At 38.9% G+C, this 21,009-nt stretch overlaps 1 protein-coding gene across 2 annotated transcripts in view; it reads left to right on the top strand.

Moving 5' to 3' along the window:
- The first annotated feature begins 684 nt into the window (after nt 1-684).
- LOC121734005 (serum response factor) overlaps nt 685-21,009 on the top strand; it is a 212,090-nt gene continuing 191,765 nt past the window's right edge. For both annotated transcript variants that reach the window (XM_042124418.1, XM_042124417.1), the window contains exon 1: nt 685-1,204. In XM_042124418.1, the coding sequence (XP_041980352.1) occupies nt 809-1,204 (396 nt within the window). In that variant the 5' untranslated portion in view covers nt 685-808. The remainder of the gene's footprint in view (nt 1,205-21,009) is intronic.

Below are 21,009 nucleotides of genomic sequence, written 5' to 3'. Positions count from 1 at the left end.
AGTATCTATGAAGAAGTATTTTGATATCGTTGGTAAAAGTTAAGAAGTACGGTATGTAAAGAACTAATACATAATTTGTAAAACTTTGTTCAATGGTAAAACTTTTACAGGCAAATAGAATTTCCTGAGTCCTGACTCGTAGCCAAATTAGTAAAGCCAAAGCGCAGTTTGAGTTTCGCACCAAGGAAAATGTATTGACACCGTATCGACGAGTAGTTGGCGAATGACGTCAGTACGTAGGTAATATTATGTACTGGGCAGGTATGTAATGCACAATGAAGTATGTACGTGACAAAGTTTTAATTATTAGACGTGAAAATCGCCATCTGCGAGTAGGAGGGATTTCAGTGGCCCCCATTTGACCGCCATTGCCTTATTTGGAATGCCTCGATTCTAAATATGGCTCGGGGCCGGCCCACCGCTCCGCCGCCGTTCTAGCGCCGCTCGCTTCCGACTCTATTATTTCTATTTACGAAATAAACTCAAAATAAAAGCTCTATTTTAATATAGATTTCGGGCACCGAAACGTTCGCGGTATCCCGATTCCCTGCGGATGTGTCGGGTTACGCCGCAAGGCTATCCCCGTCCCTGTCGCGCGGTGCGCCGGCGGGCCGCGCTGGAGCGAGACGGAGAGAGGTGCAGGCGCGCGGGACGGTACCGCGCGAAGTCAGTCGCGGTCCGAGCGGCCGAGTCGTCAGTCCCGCCCTCGGTTCTTTCGCGCGTTCGGTCAGTCTCCGTTCGACGTTCGAACGGTGTGGTGTGATAGCGCGTGCGCGCACCGTTTACTGTGGCGTACTGCGAGGTAATCATGGACGCGCCCGGCGGAGCGCGGGAGCCCCGCTTCGGGTCGCCGTACGGCATGGGACTGCTGGGGGACGTACCAGACATGTACAACACGGGCCGGCCGCCCAGCGCGCTCGGCGGAGGCCTGCGGGCCGGCATGCAGGCCTGCCCGGTGCCCCGGGGGGTGAAGAGACCCTCGGACCAGTGCTACGACGACAGACCCTCACAGAGCATGGGCTTCGACCCCGGCGCCATGCCCGACATGGCCGACGACGGCTACGCCTCCCTCCAGCCCAAGAAGTCGCCGCCCTCCAACGGCAAGAAGACCAAGGGTCGCGTCAAAATAAAAATGGAGTACATAGACAATAAACTCCGGCGGTACACCACATTCTCCAAGCGGAAGACCGGGATCATGAAGAAGGTGGGTTGCGGAACCGCTTTTGGCAATATTCCATAAAGTTGGCCTATCCGGCCCGACGCTCGCTGTAATTGAAAATAGTGTGAAAGTGCTGTTCGCCTCACTGCAACACAGTACATATAGTGAATTGAATATGCAACCGTGCCTAAAATATAGAAAACTTTGGTGTTAAAATAAATATTAAGTTTTAACGGAGACACTGGTATGTTGTGCGAACTCTTGCAGTGTCAAGAACTTCTTAAGTTCAAGCTTATGCATTTCATTAAATTGTTTTAGAAGTATCTCATGGTTCTTTATATGTTACAAAAAAGTTAATTTTTAAATTACATCAGATCTCTTAAATTTAAAACACAACAACAGTAGGTATTGTTCTAGCAAGACTGAATTCTATAAGAATTTTTGATAATATGAATAACAGAATAACTTGGAAACCATAAAACTTGGTTGTTAGTAATATAAATATACCTAAAAAAATAAAAATATGAATAAATACACCAAACCAAACCATAACCAAAACAAACTCAATGTTATCAAGTGTCAGCGTGTATGAAGATTGCCAAAATAACCAAAAGTTTGGTGATATTTGTACCAAATAAAATATTCATGTGTTGGAGACTGTGCCCATGAACCAAAATGAGTACTAAATCTATATTATGTGCAAAAGTTCACAAAATTATACCAGTTGTTAAGTTCATCAGTTTTAGGTTATAAACAGAATTTTTGTTGTTGCTATGGAATATTGTCAGAAGTTGATCTCAAAGTATTTTTACTTCTACTAAAACATATTTGCAGTCCTAGAATACGATAAAATAGGTGATTTATTTGTGTTATTTGTGTATTTGTGAGCATTTGTGAAGAAAGTTTTGACAGTTGACAGCAGATGTCAAAATATGATTCGTAAGTAAACAGCTAATTTTTCATTGATAATAACGAATTAAAGCTATCTATACTACCTAGTCGAACATGCTTTATGTAATAATCGTTTAATATAAGTTATATTATTTATTTTTTACTACTTACATAAAAAGAAAATCTATATAAAGGTGCCTTACAAGTGTTGCTTTCTAAATTTACTAATAGATGGCGCTAGGGGTAGCGAATTTGTCTCAGGAATTTGTGTATAATTCTTGATTTTTTACCTTTTTATTATTTATTTTATGCACACAGCACAGGATTTATATTCAACATTTAATGCAATTTTATTGCACTGTCAATACTAAATAAGAATTAACAGTTTTAGGAAAATAAAATTTCTCATAAGTATGATAATTTTAAAATTTTATTCCTTACCTATATTATTGATATTATTATTATAATTTATAGGTAAGTACCTACTTAGTAGGTACGGTAATTAACAAATTCCTGTAGTTTTTCGTTAATTGTTCGATAAAATAATAAGTTTTTTAAATAAAACAAAACAACAAACATTGGCGTTATCAAATTGAAAACTAAACCGGAAAAAAGTAAAATGAAATGCGCATTAAACTAATCAAAGTTTTCCATATAAAAATTAGAATTATTTTGAACTTCGCAATGATGAAAAACTCAAAGCAGATATGTTACTACCGCGCGCGTTGTGAAGCTTCAAATACGGCCCAATTGGGTCGTCTGTTGTTTAGTCTGCATCGAGCGCAGTCAGAGTGCAGAACGTGCCGCGTCTTGTCTTACCTAAATAAATTGAAAATGACGTCGTGCGTGTTTCGAAAATGTACCAATTATGACTCAAAAGAAAACAAAACACATGGAATCTCTTACCACATGTCTTGATTGCAATAAATACCTCGATTATTTACATTTTCAATTATTTTTTCGAACAATTTGGAAAAAATCCAATTTTCGTCATAGCTCAGGCGAAGAAAGAGACAGCGATACGATTCGACGTTTAAAAATAGAACTGTCTCTTTTATGCAAATGGTTTTTCGTATCTTTTGTTTCACTTATCTGTCAAATTTGTCAATGTTTGCAATTTTGAATTTGAAAATTGTTCGGAAGACATTTTAGCCGGAAAATAGTATGGACGTAACAGATCTGTATAAGTAGAATATCATTGGTACTTCGTAAATCATTGGTTTTGTAAATTATATTTTGAATTCCAACCTTTTTTTTTATAAAAGTTTCCTAATAAATAACTGGGTTTTACTACTCCCGAGTCCCGATCATGTAATTTTTTCTTAAATAATTAATAATTTCTATAATCCGCAAACATAATATTTCTCTGCCTTTGCGACCGTCGTTAAAAATTTCTCACTTTCAAATTCGGAACTTAGAAAATAAAATGGCCGCAAGCGAGGGCATCATTACGCGGGAATCGGGATGTCCGTCTTGTCAGTGTGATGGACAGACGGACGCCTGATCGCATCTTTACATATCTGTGAAACATCTTGTGAGTGACCGTACTGCGGAGTGCGGCATTGCATTCTAGGATGTCGTTAAGAGTATTCGCATTTTTGCCTAAAGATGTTTTTAGTCTGTAAGTGTAGTAAAAGAGTAGTTTTTAGGTCCATACGGTTACAGTGTGGAGGAGTTGATAATTCCGAAATACTGATAGACCTATAATTCATCATCTTAAATTATTTTTTACCGATGTTCTTACTGACTGTAGAATATAACATTAACAGCTATAATCCGAGATAATAAGTATAATTATATTATAGTCAATTTTACTCGTTTCGACATTATTAAGATGAATTATTTATTGACACCTCATTATTTTCTTTTCGTTCGCTGGTTTAGACTGGGTGTGCATTCGGCCATTCAACCAAATGGCCGGTCAATACTCCAAAAACGTACGTAAAAATGTACGTCCATTTGGATGGAAGCCGGCCATGTCCTAAAATCAAAACGCCTGTTCCGTCAATGCATGCACATAGGCGCTACTGTTTGTACTATATCTGAAACATACATAACTTATGGCAACACTCAGAGAGCTTTAATGATTAACTTGAATTTAATGAAAGCTTCACACATTTAATCTGTCAAAAGCTTAATTAATAATGTTACAGTACTCCTAAATTAATAATGCGCATGCAAATCTTCGCTAATTGTCGTAATCACGGTAACACCTGAGTCTACGAAACGTAAGAGCCCCAAACAATGGACTTGCATTTTGCACCTTGTTCGAAAGAAATAGAAGTAAATATCATAATATTATAGTAGGTAGTCGGTGGCTCGAAGAGGGGTCTGCCGACCACCAGGCAGACGACCGCTGGTGGAGTTGCGGTCGCGGTGTCGTACCCGTGGCTCCGTCGTCGGAGAGAGGGCGCACCGCCAAGTTTTAGTGGGTAGGGCTTTCGAGTGAGTCCCACATATCCGCGTCAGGATCTCCCATACCCCGCGGAATGCGTAAATGCATTTCTTGGCGTAAAAAAAAAAAAAAAAAAAAAAAAAGGTAGTCGGTGGCTGTCGCCTGTCGCCGGTCCGTCAATTGTCTCTATTTTTGGCGCATGCGCCACAAAACCTTTTATTGCGCATGTCCAAATCATGTCATGCCATGGCAACGTCATCAAGAAGTTGCTAAATATTATTTGGTTACGGTCAAGTCGTAAACAGTTGCCGCTGCCATGGCATGACATTATTTGGACATGCGCAATAAAAGGTTTTGTGGCATCGTCTTCCGACGCTCGGGAAAAACGATCGTTGCCGAACAATGACACACAATGACGAAAATTTCTATATGCGCATTATCACTTTGGGAGCACTGTAAATCATAATCCTTCGATCGTGGATTCTTAGAAATCTATTATTATTCTATTGTGTCTCGCTCACCGGTGAGCTTATGGGGCTTGATGGGTGTCTCTGAGTATGGCCGATAAACTGCCAAAATCACCGTTTATTTTTGGTAAAATAAGAAGCGGCCTTATTATAGCAATGAAGGCCCCGTAAGCCAAATTCTAAATGTGAGCCTCAGCTAATATTGTCCGTCGTCAAACATATATTTCTTTGGCTTTGTTAGCTCATCTTTTATTTTTCAACTAAACTGTCGTTCGCAAGACGGATAAAAGGATAGGGTATTCACATAAAATGTTTCTTTATTCTCATGTCCGTATTCTTTATCTTTAGAAAACCCTTAATGCTACTTCAACTAATATTAGTAGCGTGGTACTACATGCTACTGGCTTTATGTGCTATGCCTCATTTTTTTATGGAAAGTATTTATTTAATTTATAACCTTCTAAAAATTACCTTTTGACTGCACAATGCACATCCATCGCATCGGACTACTACGGCTCAGTACGCAATACGCATACTATTTAAAAAACATTATCTATTCAACTACAAAATAAAAAAATATATATATCCATAGCCGAACATATAACCTCCTACTTTTTGGAAATCGGTTAAAAACAAATTTTGACGATGCAAATCGCAATGTAGCTGAACCCAAAAATAAAGAAGAAAGAGATAACATAATACAATCTATGACTAACTAATCTTTAAGCCAGATAAGAGTATGCACTGGATGTGTAAATTTTGACGATGCAAATCGCAATGTAGCTGAACCCAAAAATAAAGAAGAAAGAGATAACATAATACAATCGACTAACTAATCTTTAAGCCAGATATGCGCATGTTTTTTCGCTTGATGTACCACTCTCATGTAATATTACCAATAATATTGATAAATATTGTTCCTGGTAAGCCTCCGGGTTGCACGCAAACAGCGGGACGCTGTCGAGCTGAGTTAGCTGGTAACCAATAACCGTGTCCATTAACCGTCTTTATTACATGTTATAGATGCCCGCATGGAGCAGAAAATGGGTTTATCGCGCGGGACTGAGTATTTTCGGAAGAAAAATTGTGTAATGTCCTCTCCCGGAACTTAAAGTACCACGACCTTTATTCAAAATCTGTTTTAAATCGGTTTAAACACGAAGAGGTTAGATACACACACTGCATTAGTATTTATTACAAAATTCGTTTTTTATTATATATTTTTTCGGGATAAAAAGTATCCTATCTCCTTTCCCGGAACTCAAAGTATCTCCATACCAAATTTCAGCGAAATCGGTTGAGCGGTTTGAGCATGAAGAGGTCACAGACAGACAGACAGACGGTCAGACACACTTTCGCATTTATAATATTAGAATGGAAGTATGGATTACGAAAATCAGGTTTTATCCAGCGCCTTTGTTATTCTCGCGTAGCATTGTATTTGTTTTGGACAAAAAGTAGCTTAAATAAGTTAAAACAGCCTAAACGGTTACCAAACATCAAAACCGACGAGTAGTATTGCGTAACTAAGTAACTAACATCCTAGTAAGTAACTACATAGGTAATAAAATATGTATTTTGTAATAATACTATTTAAATTTATTTAAATCTCCACCCTTCCTGGTTCTGTATGACAAAACAAAATATTTTATTTATTAACAACTATAATAAAGCGAAAACGAGAAGGCCCCAAAGGTCCCAACCCTGAAGCATAATTGAAGAACATTTTCTTTATTGACACGTACCTCTAATCTTGAGAAATATCAAATGCCTCATTTATTACAATGTCGGGCAAGACCTAGGTGGCGAACCGATGTATCCGGCCGGTAAGCCACACTAAAAGCTCCGACTTAATTGAGCTTCGGGAGATCACGATCGAGCTCCGAGTGAAGCTATGAAAGCTCTCAGCTTTTGTCCGGAATGGGAATAAATTATACAGTCCGATATAGACTAGATATAGTCCTTAAGGAGGACATTTTAATAAATTTAAAATAACGATTATCGTCCGGAGTCGTGATTTCGTTAGTTCGTGGTCTAGACTCTAGGGTCTGGGCTAGGAATGAGTCGTCACGAGCTATTACTAAATTAATTAGGCTGGGATGTAGATTGCGCCCGAGATTATTTTCCCACAGCGTTGTCTCAGATCACAAGATGGTCCTACGACTTTATTAGCCCCTACCTATCACCTGGGTCGCGGCACGACGTCAGACAACTCCTCTCTGAACTAGAATGTTGATATAAAATATTATGATATAAATATTATAAAATGTTATGTTACCAGATTTGGCACTTTACTTGAGTTTTGATTAAGATCTAGCTTTCAAAGCTCCAAGTTTGTATGCCTGCATTGGAAATACTTATTTTATACTAGCGACCCGCCCCGGCGTCGTACGGGTATAAAATATATACCTATAGCTACTGCAAAATTATTAAAACCGATAGCCTTATATGATCCTTCACGTGGTCTACTTCTTATGTGTGCCAAATAACATAGAACTTGCTCCAGTAGTTCGCGAGATAGGCCTTTTCAAATAATTTCCCCCGTTTTTTCCACATTCTCCTAATAGTCTTAGCGTGATAAAATATAGCCTATAGCCTTCCTCAGTAAATGGGCTATCTAACACTGAAATAATTTTTCAAATTGGACCAGAATTTCCTGAGATTATCGCGCTCAAGTTAGCATTTTCAAATAATTTTCCCCGTTTTTTCCACATTTTCCTATTAGTCTTAGCGTGATAAAATATAGCCTTCCTCGATAAATGGGCTATATAACACTGAAAGAATCATCAAAACCCGTTGCATAGTTTTAAATATTAAAGGGAACAAACGGAGAATGAGGGAAAAAGCGACTTTGTTTTATAACATTATACAGTATAGATTCGTCAGCTCATCTAATACTAAATTCTTAAATTATCAACTTGATTCAATTTTAGAACATGACATTAGAACTCGACAAGTTTTAATTGCAGATAATATTTTAATTCAAATCAATAAAACGGTTACGAGGACGTATTTATAAATTGTTAATTGTTTTAATGAAATAATTTCCAATTGACCGAAGCTAAGTGAATTAGTGAATAATAAACGTGTACCCCGGGTATTTCGATTTTTTTAAGAAAATACCTTTTAATTGCTCAGATGGTAATGCCAGAACATTACGGTTCAAGTAATTAAATCTTTATTGCCCAGCGAAAATAATAATAATTATGGAAAGTTATTGTCTACTTTCCATATTTCAAGACCATTAACTGCCCTTTATATTAGCTGTATCTCTTATTAGGGCCATAAAGAATCATTACCAGCGGAGTGAGTTTAACGCCATGATTCGGCAATGCGCCGCTAGATGGCATGCTAATGTGGGCTGCAACTCCCTCGATAGCTATGCGCGCCTGGTACTTTTGGGATACATATTTGGCACTTTCGATTTTGTTTGCCGATTGGGATGGACTCGCATTTTCTTTTTTTTTTATCACTTGGTTCTTTAGTTTGGTATTTTGGTTGCGGATGAGATGAGTTTTTTTATTTAATACGGCATTATTTGCTTGATCGCAATGACGATTGGAAATTCATGGGAAAATGTAAAAAACAAGGTAGAGGTAGCGATGTGATATCTCCTCGCAATGTTAATGGAATTCCAACCAGTTTGTAGGCGAAAAGCGAAATAGCATCAAGTGCCACACAGCGAGCGGATTAGCATTACAAAACAGCAGACCGTGAGATATGGGTCGCAGATGCACCGTAATTAGAATACGCAACGTATAATTGTTTCATTTCGGTAAACCCTTTTCTGCACTTAGGCAATAATACCAGTTCTAATAGTCTTAATGCCTGGAGCCCTGGATAATATTGAGAATATTGCGAAACTTATAAACGTCCGGATGTGACCGCGCAACCAGCTCAGCTACCAGGGCATCACGCGGGTCGCGGAGATACTCGTAAAGATGTCTATCACGCTATCGCTCCGCGGCTCGATATGAAAGTGTGGTATCGGGGGGTAGAGCTCAGATCGATTGGTCGATAGAAAGGGAATGTCTGGCGCCGGCCCGCCTCCCCGAGACACCTGGCGTCACACCTCGCCGCTATGCGAGCCTAGTACCCGGTGCCCCGGCCTACCCGCCCGTGCCCCCAATAAAACCGAACTAATCCGTTTCATTAAACCGAATCTCAGCGCGCAGGCCGGAATTAACATCGAAATGTGTGTATTTATTCGTTAGGCGGCGACGGTCGCTAGTTTCTAACGACCGATCAAACCAGAGATTGACAGTTTGTCGACTAATCGCTGAATATTATATCTGTTAAAATCTCGTTCGTTAGTCGTCGGTTCATATCAAAGGAGAGAGGATCACGACTTAAACGATCACGCGGTAAGTTTTCCAGAAAATAGTTAAGTCGCGCCCTTTAAGGGTCTCTATTGTTTGAGTGCGACATGAGGTTATATTTTGGACCCAATTATTTAAATTTAAGCTTTGTCTCGTTCGATGCGCTGCATCTCGAGGTTTAAATTTAGAGTGCATTTCGTGTGGAGTAATTAATTCGGATTTCCAATCGCTTGCGTAACGAGTAAAAGTTCTCAAAAGTGAGTTAAATTCCGTCCGCGAAATATCCGAAAATTTTAATTAAAGATCTGTAATTATCTGCGCGGCATGCGCGGGCTATGTCCCCCAAGCGCCTGCCATTACCGCCATAATTTACCCACCGAGAACGTTTCGAATGTCTCGAGACTTTTTGTGGATGTTTGTCGGATTTCTGAAATCTCTGTTAAACGTTATAATTATACTTTTAGTGATGTTTTTATAAGTTTAACGGCACATTAACTTCGTTTGCTGTAGAGGTCGTAATGTTTCCAAATTAATTGAATTTTTTTATGATGCTGAAATTGTACCCACTTCTGGTATAAAATTCAAGGTTATTTAGATCAAAGGTGGGTTTAGGATTACATGGAAATTCATTGCAAGTTAAAAAAATATACTTTACTACTGTTTTTACTTTTAAGGTAATTGCTGAAACAATTAAGGGAACGTTTTAGTTAAAGTTAAGAGCTCACCTGACTCTAAAAATCAAACATCGTTCTTCTCTCTTCACACTCACGCCCGTCTTTCATATGCCAGGTGAAAAAGGACGGCGCGGAATCATCGCCGAGTTAGTTTTACTTGAATAAAAGACGAACTATAATGATTATGAAAAAAGTGTTTTGAGCAGGTTTTATCGTGTTTTCGTCTTGAGCATTTAATCTTCATGAACTGAAGTTACTTGTGTCAAAAAATCAGTTTTCTAGACCTTACAGATTTTGAGATCTAGGTTAAAGTATGTAGTCAAGTTAGGGTCATATGGGCTGTTAAGGGCGATCGTAAGATCTGATCATATTACACTTGCAGATAAATCCACTCATTATCGCTTGTAATGAACGCACTGTGGACAAATAGCTGCAAGCGACGTACTGCAGCGTTTAGAAGGAAAAAAATCTGGTATAAATGAAAAATAAAAATACTCATAAAATTTGAGAGTAAGATTCAATTACATCATATCAAAACAAGAAAAGATAGAGGCGCTGTTTTGATGACCACACAAAAACTGGAGTTTAACAAAGCAAGAAGCAATTCAAAATTAAACTACGCACCAATTCACGTTCCATTGCAAGAGTTTCGAGCCGAAATCACATCTTTACTTTGACTTTAAAGTGAATATTCTCCGAAACATTTAGCTCGTGTCAGCCCTACCGTCCAGTTCATAGTTCGTAATAGTCGTAGATTGTATCAAGACGTTTTGCCATGTGCCTGCAATTTGCGATACACTCATACATCTCCATTTAGGATAATAGTCTGTCTGCAAACAATTACTATTATAAATGCGTAAATGTGTCAGTCTGTCACCGTTTTAGGCTTAAGTTTTGGGACAGGATTTAAGGATAGTGTGGAAACAGCATGTAGCTTAAAGTTGTAAACTAATTTTTTAACAGTTAAGCTGCATAATTTACTGTCGCCTTATTAAAGCAATTCATAGGCAGTGACAATATTTTTCAATTTTAATAGCCAAACATATTCACAATACGTATAATATATTATTATTTATGTTTTTATTAATGTATAGAAATGCGCCATTGTACTCAGCGGGGAACAAAATTTATAAGCGTTATAATTTTAAATTCTTTATTATCTGGTTATTTTTTAATATATTGGACATATTATGCGATGGAATTCGTTAGAAATCAATTTTTACTTGATTTCGCATGACTAACGTCGAAAATATTTTGTGCGAGATACTTGTTACATATTTAATTTTATTAACACACAACGACCTTTTAATCAAAACATCGCCTACTTCACTTGATTACTTTTGAATTACTTAAGTAACTTTTTTATCTCTAGCCTCTGCTTAATTCAATTAATGAGAAAAACGATGTATAGTCTGTCACGAAAGTGAAGAAATTAAAAAGTGGCAACATCGTAGTGTCATCCCTTTTTTCTAAGATTGAGTTGAAAGGGATGACACTACGACGTTGCCACTTTTTAATTTATTCACTTTCTTGACAGACGAACTACATAATTTTGTACCACCCGTGCTCTAAACGGGAGTGAGTCGTCCCTCGTCTGTAGCTTGTAACGTAGTAATTTGTAGCACTTAAAGCGACAATGTGTACAGAACTAAGTCGCTAACATTTTAAAGTGCTAATCGCTTAAGCGCTTGTCGTGTGTCGCGAAATTTGTAATGCGTAAGTGTGATGCCCGAGCCGGTTCCCCCGCCGTAAGAACCGTGGGACAAACGCCATACTTCTTTGCTGAATTGGCGCATAAATACCCGACTTATCATTTGTCCTCCCATCGGCGAAATTCACTTGTAAATTGCCCAGATAATATCTACTAGCGTTCACTCTTAGCGCCGACTCGATTGTAACAAACTGACTACAGCTAATGACTGGCGGCGTTTAAATGTCCCCTTATTTATGTTTAAGTTGAATTATCGCATTAGCGGCTGATGTTTTAAATTATTTTATACGCTACACGGATATTAATGACGCAACATAGTCACCTCGCATGCTAAGTTATAATTCTCCGGAACCATCAATTTCGCGTCTAGACATGAAATATGCGGACGGTGCAGCGAAGACTGCATAATTACAGTAATCCCTTAATGTATAAATAAATTACGCGAGCATCCCCCAGCTGCTGAGTTCAGGTGTGCTCGTCGCACTTGGACATTCAAATTCCACCGCAAATGATCCACGCGAACGGTTCAACTTGTGCTCCCAAACTGACGACACAATCACAAAAACATCTAAATTGTTAACACGATAATTTACGAGAGTGGAATCTATAAATATTTAAATAATATTAAAAAACCGTGATCGTAAATCCCGGATGGCGACGGTCACGAAGACAAAAAGGCGAAGTTACTACAGTTATGTATTGTTCCATTTGACCTTTCGCTTCTAAGCGAGCTACATTTTCTATATAATGTTGCATATAAATTGATCGTTTATTTTTATCGTTTCATTTCTCTTTTGGAGCCGTGTCGTCTCATCTCGGGCAGAAGAGTCTTCTACAAACGAGCCTTAGATCTGCAGAATGTACTACACGCGGTCGTTATTCAGTTCAGATAGTATCGGGAGCGGTCAGCGGGAAAAAGGCTCCGGCATGCCCTCCATACTGTTCGGTGGTATCGGGTCGTCGAATATCGGAGCCCGCGGGGCATCCATTATGGATGGACATCGACGTCATACATAAAACATTAACGAGGAGGTTTTTATTTGATTGCGGCTCGAGCTGAGCGTGTTTGTTGTTTTTCGTCAATTAAAAAAATCCAGCAAACGTGGTCGTTTCGGTGGGAAAGCGCGGCTCGGTCGGCGTCATGCGCTCGCGGGAATGGCTCTTTTTGCCATTGTTTCCCGGAACGGGTGTCGTTTTGATTTAAAATTGGAGTCCGCCAACATCACGTCCTCACTTCGAAACGATCTCGTTTTTGTGTCGATGGTTTACGGGGACAACTGTTACACGCGATCCGTCCTCTCGTTTCAATCTAGTTACTCGCCACTCGACTTTATTACACGATTTCTGCTTGGTGCAAAATCGAAGCAATTTCTTCATCTACCTCTTAACTACTTCGTGCTTAAATTTCTTCTGTTTTGTTATGCATTTAAACCGACATTGTTTCAGGTGCGCAGAACATAACATGTAAAGTTAACAACCTACTTTATATCTGAACCAGAACAATTGCAGTTTCAAATCCGCAAAACCGACAAAATGGTAGATTTTAGCTGCGGATAAAGGCAAACGATGTCAGTGATGCCTGCGCCGCCCACGCGAGCGGTCGTGCGGCGCTAAGCTCAAAGTCAAAGAGGTCACGTGCCCTCCCACGTGACGCCTACGGCCGCATTGCGTTGCGAAAAAAACCAAATCTCGGCGTAACTCCCATACCGACCTTGAAAATTAATTCCTCATGTGGGCTCCTCGGGAGTATTTCCTCCTGCTCACTTCCATAGTTTAATATATTAAAGTCCATGTCGGCACGCCGAGGATTCAAAGGCAGCAGCATTAAGATCTCGTTTGCGAAAATGTAAAAAATGTAGAGCGACCTAGTGGCGGTGGCTCGACGTAATTGTGGATAATGTTCGCCCGGCCGCGAGCTCCGTAATGAACCATTCGGATAATCTCAATGATTCCCGAGTCGCGTGTTAGTCGTTAATTAAGCTATTTGTCAGGTGGCCGACAATTTACATTTCTCCCGAAGCATCCGTTCGCCGCGGACGGGGGCACGGAAACGACGTATTATTATCCTTTTAGGGAGGGCGGCGCTCTTAGAGGCGCGCGGTATCTACCGATCCTTTTATTGGGACCACCTGTGTTTATTTGCATGGACGTCTGAATCGTTCAGTAAATAAGCCGGGCCCGTTCGTCCCCGATGCGGTGAATTTGCCTGCCGGAATGGGAATTAGCATTTAACACGGCTCTCGCGATCGGTATCTATGAATTCGGGTTGATGTCCGCGAGGTTTGCGGTCAAAACGATACGACGGGCAGCTTGCGAGTCGCATTAACATGTGAGCAACGGCGAGACAGGGGTATAAACTGTCCTGCAGCACAATTCAAGGGAACCCGTTCCTCTGACGGGCCATCGAGTCGGCCGGTTCGCAGGTGAAATGTATTGACGAGTGGTCTTCCTTGATGTATATCGTCGTGATGGTATCGGGCGCGGCGCTTCAGACGGCTCCCGGTGCCCTGCACCGTTGGAGATCACCGATAACTTTAACACTAAAATCCGCCGAGGAGTCATTAAGAAGCGTGTGAGCCAGTTTTCATCTGCGATGAATTTAATAAATTCATCTCGCGCCACCTAGTCATTTAGCTCGGGGCTTCGATTTCCTCCGGCTCGTGTTCCGAGATAATTGGACGCGGTTTAATCCGTTCTCGATGAACTTCATAAATCAAGGTCAAGTTAGCGCCTCAAATGATAGGCTGCGACATTGGAACGGTAGCGGAGCGACTTATGGTAGTGCCGCTGATGTATTAAGGACAGGACGGCCATTCATAAACTTCGCCTACATTATGAATGAAACGAGTGTTGCTACTCGCTAGCGAGAGACTTGAGTATTGATTTTTCTAGACGAGACAAGAATAAATTCCCTTTAGCAAGTAGATACTGTAGATGTTCCCAAACGTTTCTTCCAAAATAGTTGGGTGAAAATCTTAATTTGAATCACTTACCTTGTATATATCTGGATTTCTAACTTGAAGATTATATTTATTACGTTAAGATTTAGAAAATATCCCAGTTTCTTAGTAAAACATCCATAAATCGAGTAGAATCGGGGTCGTCTTCGCCTGTAAATCACGGGTGAATCGGCGGGATCTAGACATAGGTAATTAGGTTGACAACACTTAACTACAAGGCCTCAATTATCACTACAGCTATTGAGAACTGGATCATTTAAATTTACATACTGTGGCGCACGACTCCATTATCATCATCAGCTTGGAGCCCACCAGTTGCGATTGAAAATAGAGGAAGCATTCTATACCTATGTTTAAATAATGATACTTCATTGATGTCTTTACATTTTGATCTTACATACGGTTAAAAAAAAACAATGAACATCTATGTTTTAAAATTTGGAGATGCCTTAAAGTTGGGGGTAGATGATAAAAATCATTTAAAATTATCTGAAAATCCGTCAGATTTATGTGAATAAGTCTGACCATTTACCATCTTGCTCCATTTTTAACAGATGTTCATGGTTTATTTTTTAACCGTATGTAAGATATATCAAAACTTGGGCGAAGTTAGTAGAAGTTGTACCAGTCAATTTTGCATGACCAAAATATCATATTCATTTTACGAACGTTGGGTAGTTAGGTTGTTTAATGTTTATATTAACATATCCTAAGATCCGACCGTAAAATCCTGCATGAATCGTTTTTTTCGATCAAATATATTTTAAAATAATCTTTAGAACGTATAGAATGGATTAATGTTGGGTTGCCTTATTAAAAGTAGCCGCAAGTAATTGAGTAAAATGAAAGCCCGTTATACAAACTTGCGTGTATTCAATGGAAAAATAAGAACTAAGAAGGAATGACATTGAGGAATGACAGGACACTACGCATAAAAATAAAAACGCCTGTTAAATAAAAATTGCAATCTTGCGTGTTCTCGACGTCCTCAAATTCTCCCAGGCATAATAATTGTAGGCCTGATCATTTGTCTTAAACAAAAGTGATGGCAACCCCAGTTTGCGGCTATCGTGCAACCGGCAACCATGGATATTCATGCACAAAATGCATAAAACTTTAATTTTGTATCAAAATTATTTAAAAAATCGATGCTTAAATTTTGATGATGAACTATGTCTGTTTACGGGCTGGAAACCCTAGGTTGCGGCCGACTTAGAGCTGGCAACCATTTACACCTTATTTTGTCTCGTCATTTTCTTTCAAATGATGTAAATTTTACTGAAAAAAATATTCAAACAAATTATGCATTTATCTCATGAACATTCAACTTAATTAGAGCTACTTTTGACAAGGCAACCCAACATTAATCCATTCTATACGTTCTAAAGATTATTTTAAAATAAATTTGATCGAAAAAAACGATTCCTGCAGGATTTTACGGTCGGATCCAATACTAACAGAATTTGTGCAATTTTGAAGTGAGACACAACAGTAGCTGGACCGATTAGTTTAAACGGTTCAATAATAATTGATTACTGTAACCAGATCATTATCGCGAGCGAATTGCGTCCAAGAATAACAACTTTTAGCGTTCACTGTTCGTGAAAGGGATAACATACGTGAAAGGCTCTTAAAAATATATAATTAAAATGATAGCTTATTCAACCGAGTTTTGTAACTGTCCACATTATGGATCAATTAAATTTATATTATATTGAACATTCAACTCTTATCATAAGTGTCATAAAATGCCTAATTTACGAGCTCGAGCTTAACACAAAACACGTTAATGACTTAAAATTTGTAATAATTAAAAATGAGTTTCTCTTAACATCTCAAGACAGTATTGTGTAGTAAATATTATCGTTAAGTCCCTTATGTCTAAATGCTTACTTAAGCATTGAGTATTGACAGAAACAATAGAGGCGTTCACACTTTTAAAACATTTTTGGGACTTTACGATAAGATTTAAGAAAATCTCAGAAAATTCTAATACTGAATTTAGGACAAAATAAAAACTTTTTAAATTATCTACTAATTGCAGCGTCAAAACTCATGTAAATGGAAGTTGTACCAGTAAGTACATAATATTATAATAATAAACTGCAAGTAACCTACCGCCCAAATGATATGCTTTACTAAACGCCATGTAACTTAACACTACTTGTTATGCCATCTGTGACGATTAAAACCTCGTTAACCGAGTCATCTGGCATAAGAAACATTATATTTAATCTGTCGCTGATCTCTTTAATCGTTCCGTCTTCCGTCTCTCTCTTTATATCTCTGTCCTGCTCTCAAAGTGGCTGTCAATTTGTATGATATATTGACACTTTGTTATCTTCATCAGATGTTAATTATGTAGTTGTTAATGTTAAGCGCGACGTCGCATTATTAATATTTTTTATTACATCTGTTTCTACTACTGTTTTCTTCGGTCTCTGAAGTTTCGTCTGTAACTGCCCATTAGCTTGGAAGTTGGAAGGTTTTTTCGGTTTGCTTCGGTAATTTTGCACTTCTATTACCTTGCTTACCTACCTTTTTACCTAGCAAATAAAGTTATTTTTTTAAATGAAATAAGGGGGCAAACGAGCTAACGCGTCACCTGATGGAAAGCAACTTCCGTCACCCATGGACACTCACAGCATCAGAAGAGCGGCAGGTGCGTTGCCGGCCTTTTAAGAGAGAATAGGGTAATATGGGAGGGTAGGGATAAGAAGGGAAGGGAATAGGGGAGGGTAGGGAAGGGTAGGGGATTGGGCCTCCGGTAAACTCACTCACTCGACGAAACAGCGCAAGCGCTGTTTTACGCCGGTTTTCTGTGAGCCCGCGGTATTTCTCCGGTCGAGCCGGCCCATTCGTGCCGAAGCATGGCTAAATATTCATCCACTTTTCAGGTACATCAATAAAATTATGCTTAAGGGCCCTTAAATTTAATACACCAATAACAAACACTTTATAATCGATCACCTTAATCGTCGTTTCTGTTTTATTATAATTTGATGTCCATTATATTATCCAGTTACTCAGGAGCTATTTTATCGGTACTTAATTAAAGTTTTGTCGTAATACATTGTACGGTTTCGGCGGCGTATCGCCGGGTTGCAATTTACATATAGTACCGCTATTCAAGGAAAGATCCGCCGACAGGTTTCATTACTTTTTTGTACTCCAAACTGCTCGCCTCTGCTCAAAACAAACAAGGTTTCGGTGCTTTTTGTACCGCGGTAAATCACAATTAAATTGGACTTTATGGTACCGTCGACAAAAGGTACTAATCCCAAAAGTTATTGCTAGATCACATACACAATTTAAACCACTGACTCTAAGGCTGCGTTTCCACCAGAGCTGAGCGGAGCTGTGTTGCGACCAATGTGTTTTTGAGAACCAATAGCATCGCCGCGCTGAGCGATGTCATGGCAAAGTCATGTCAATGAAGCGATTCTATTGGTTTTCAAAAACACATTCCTCGCAACACAGCTCCGCTCAGCTCTGGAGGCAGCCTAATTCCAGAAGTTATGTCAAATACACACAAAATCTTTCAAAGCCACATTTGAAATTCTATTACAGTTTATGAAACTCCCTGATCATTCTTTCAGGACAAAAAAGACCACGCCTTTACTTCTGGTACTCCTTTTTATACGAGTTTCTATTTTACTTACGTAACTAAACTATTTTTCTTTTGCACTTAAATACATAAATGTCGTAAGAGGTAAACTAGTAGCCGCATCTGTAATTACCGTCCATGGACACCCACAACACCGAGACGACACAAGTGCCGGCTTTTACCTGAACTTTTGCCGACCGTACCTCGGGTATTTTGCAATCGAAAAGTACGTTTTATCGTGATTAAGTGTGGCTCCCGATCTTGGACCATAATGAGTGACGAAGGCTTTCACTTTCGCATCATTACGGGTATCTCGATAACGGGAGCCTTCGAGACTTAATTATAAAAAGGATGCCTCCCGAAGAATGCAGTAATGATCGAGAAGTAATGAAGACGTTAAATCGTAAAAAAGCTACGTCTAATTAAGATTCGCTAGGTTTTCCCAAAGAATTTTAAGAGACGCATCGACCATCAGGAAGAAAATATATTGTGGAAATCGATAAGGTATCACTCGTTAGAAAATGCGGACAAACCGCTCGCCCATTTATTTTCGAAAATCGAAAGATATCAATAATTTCTGAGACTTCGCGTATTGGTTTCATAAAATGTATGTTATTTGCTCCATAAATTCCACATTTGCCGTAATGAACATGTAATCACCCGATTACGAGGAGGGTTAATTTGGCTTACTGTTCGTAAGCCGACTTAATATTCATTTAAACATCGGTAAAAACGTGGTCAAACACCACCATTTAATGCACTTTAGTTGTGATTAAAATTGATTTGGGTTCTCGGTTAATATTTTCGCATTTTTAATTCGTCTTTTACAGTTTCGTTTGTATTTTTAGAGTTCTTTGCTTCCGCTGGTGTAATCAATCCCAACAAGGTATTCTTTGGCCCTTTCGAGGCATCTCGCAATTCCGTTAAGACGTCTGGCCTTATGCAAATATCAATGATCAGTTGTGACGTGCCCCACGTGGAGAGTCGCTTAGACCATGTACAGCTACCCACAAATATGGCAACCCGATCGCAACCTGTTTTCGGGGGACTACGCTTGTACGCTAGCCGAGAATTATGTCACGCGGTTCTCTTTTTTTGACATTTATGGCGCCAAATGCCAATGTCAATGTCGGATGTTTTTTTTAATGAAACAAATTGCCGTGATATATTTTAGACATCCATATTAAGTTTATTGCAAAAAGGTGTGAGCAGGAAATGTTAGAAGGGCAATTTAACGAGCTAATAGATATGTAGCATGCATTTATTGTTTACGAGGTATTATCATGTTTTACAAGCCCATACATGTTACTGCATAAATTATAATAATTCACTTCTGGTGCTGGTGCAAAAGTATGTGCGAGTACTGCAGAGCAGATACTAAATGATTGAAAAAATTTCCTCAGTGTTGCCAGTGCGATACTCAATAATCTACAAGTGCAATTGACAGGTTCTTACTGGAAGCTTTTCGCTGGCCGGTCGCCCTGTGATTTTCTTTATAATTTATTGGCTATTTTCTTGTTTATTACAAAGTATAAGACCTTTTCTTCGGAAGGTGAGGCGCCAACTTTCTTCGTGTATCTGGCGTCTATACTGCGGTATTATCATTCGAATCGCCGCCATAATGGTTTTTTAACGTGTCGCCTAGCTCGCATAGCCAATTTGTTGCTTGTTTTTACACTTATATTTATAAATATTTTATTTATATGGTCATTGTTTGGGTTACCTTTCTCTATTGATTTTCTTAACATCTCCTTCATCTAAAAACAGAATTTTAAGTGCAATTATAAGTAGAATTTTTAACTGTAACGTAGGAAGAAATCATGCAAAAGCGTATTAAATTGTTCAGTTGTACCATAACGTCTGTTATGAATGTTTATTATGACGTTACACAGTATGTCTCTTTTATCAGTCATAATTTTCATGAACTTACGAGCGTTATACAGGGGGTCTTCTTTTATCAAACGTAATAATTTATTTAAACTACCCAAATGGTTATTGGCCAAATTGAGTCTGCTCGTATCTTATGCAATAAGGTTGTGAGTTGTGAGCAAAGTGACAAAATTATTTACCCCTGACGAGTAAAGCTGTTATACGGGTTTGAGCAACTTTCGCACGACTGAATATTATATTTAGTTAACATATTATTTTTTCGTTCCGAAAACGTGACTTAATTTCTTTTAGAAGGGAGACTTGGTTTTATTTTGGTTAAATTCTTATGACAAGCTACAAGCTTTTTGGTGCCACATTTTTCAGGATATTTCAGATTGTTTACAATATGTTTGGAAACACTGTGGTGGTAGGCCTCAATTGTTTTAAGTTCATAACATTATCAATGCTAATTGCGAATATGACAAATGGTAAATTGTATCTGTATCTTTTAACTATTCACTTTTAAACACTTGAACCGATTTTATTTTTTAAGATGAAGATTAAGTTTCTTGTAGTCCTAGGAAATAGTGATGGTCTTGGTCTTGCTTTTTTAACCGACTTCCAAAATCCAAAGTATCTTCGCAAACTTTACGGTTAGCGCACGCCAAACGAATAACTGCGCGAACAAAGTTGCATGCTCTACCTTTAGATATCACTTGGAGAAATTCATCTGCATCGTGGTTAATATTTGATTCATCATCCTCCATCAGGATTCAGGGCATATTTCGCGAAAATCTCAAAGCATCAACAATTACTTGTCGTAATTTTTGTCAATAAACCCGGCGCACCGGAGTACGTGGGAACAGCGGCGTCTTTGAGCTGCGCAAGCGCAATTACGCTTTTTAGCCGCGGCCACTCGCGAAATGTCACATTTGTCCTCCCAAATTTGAGGGCAAT

This window comes from Aricia agestis, chromosome 14 (genome assembly GCF_905147365.1).
Source record: "Aricia agestis chromosome 14, ilAriAges1.1, whole genome shotgun sequence".
NCBI classification, from domain to species: domain Eukaryota; kingdom Metazoa; phylum Arthropoda; class Insecta; order Lepidoptera; family Lycaenidae; genus Aricia; species Aricia agestis.
This window is presented reverse-complemented; position numbering and strand designations above follow the sequence as displayed.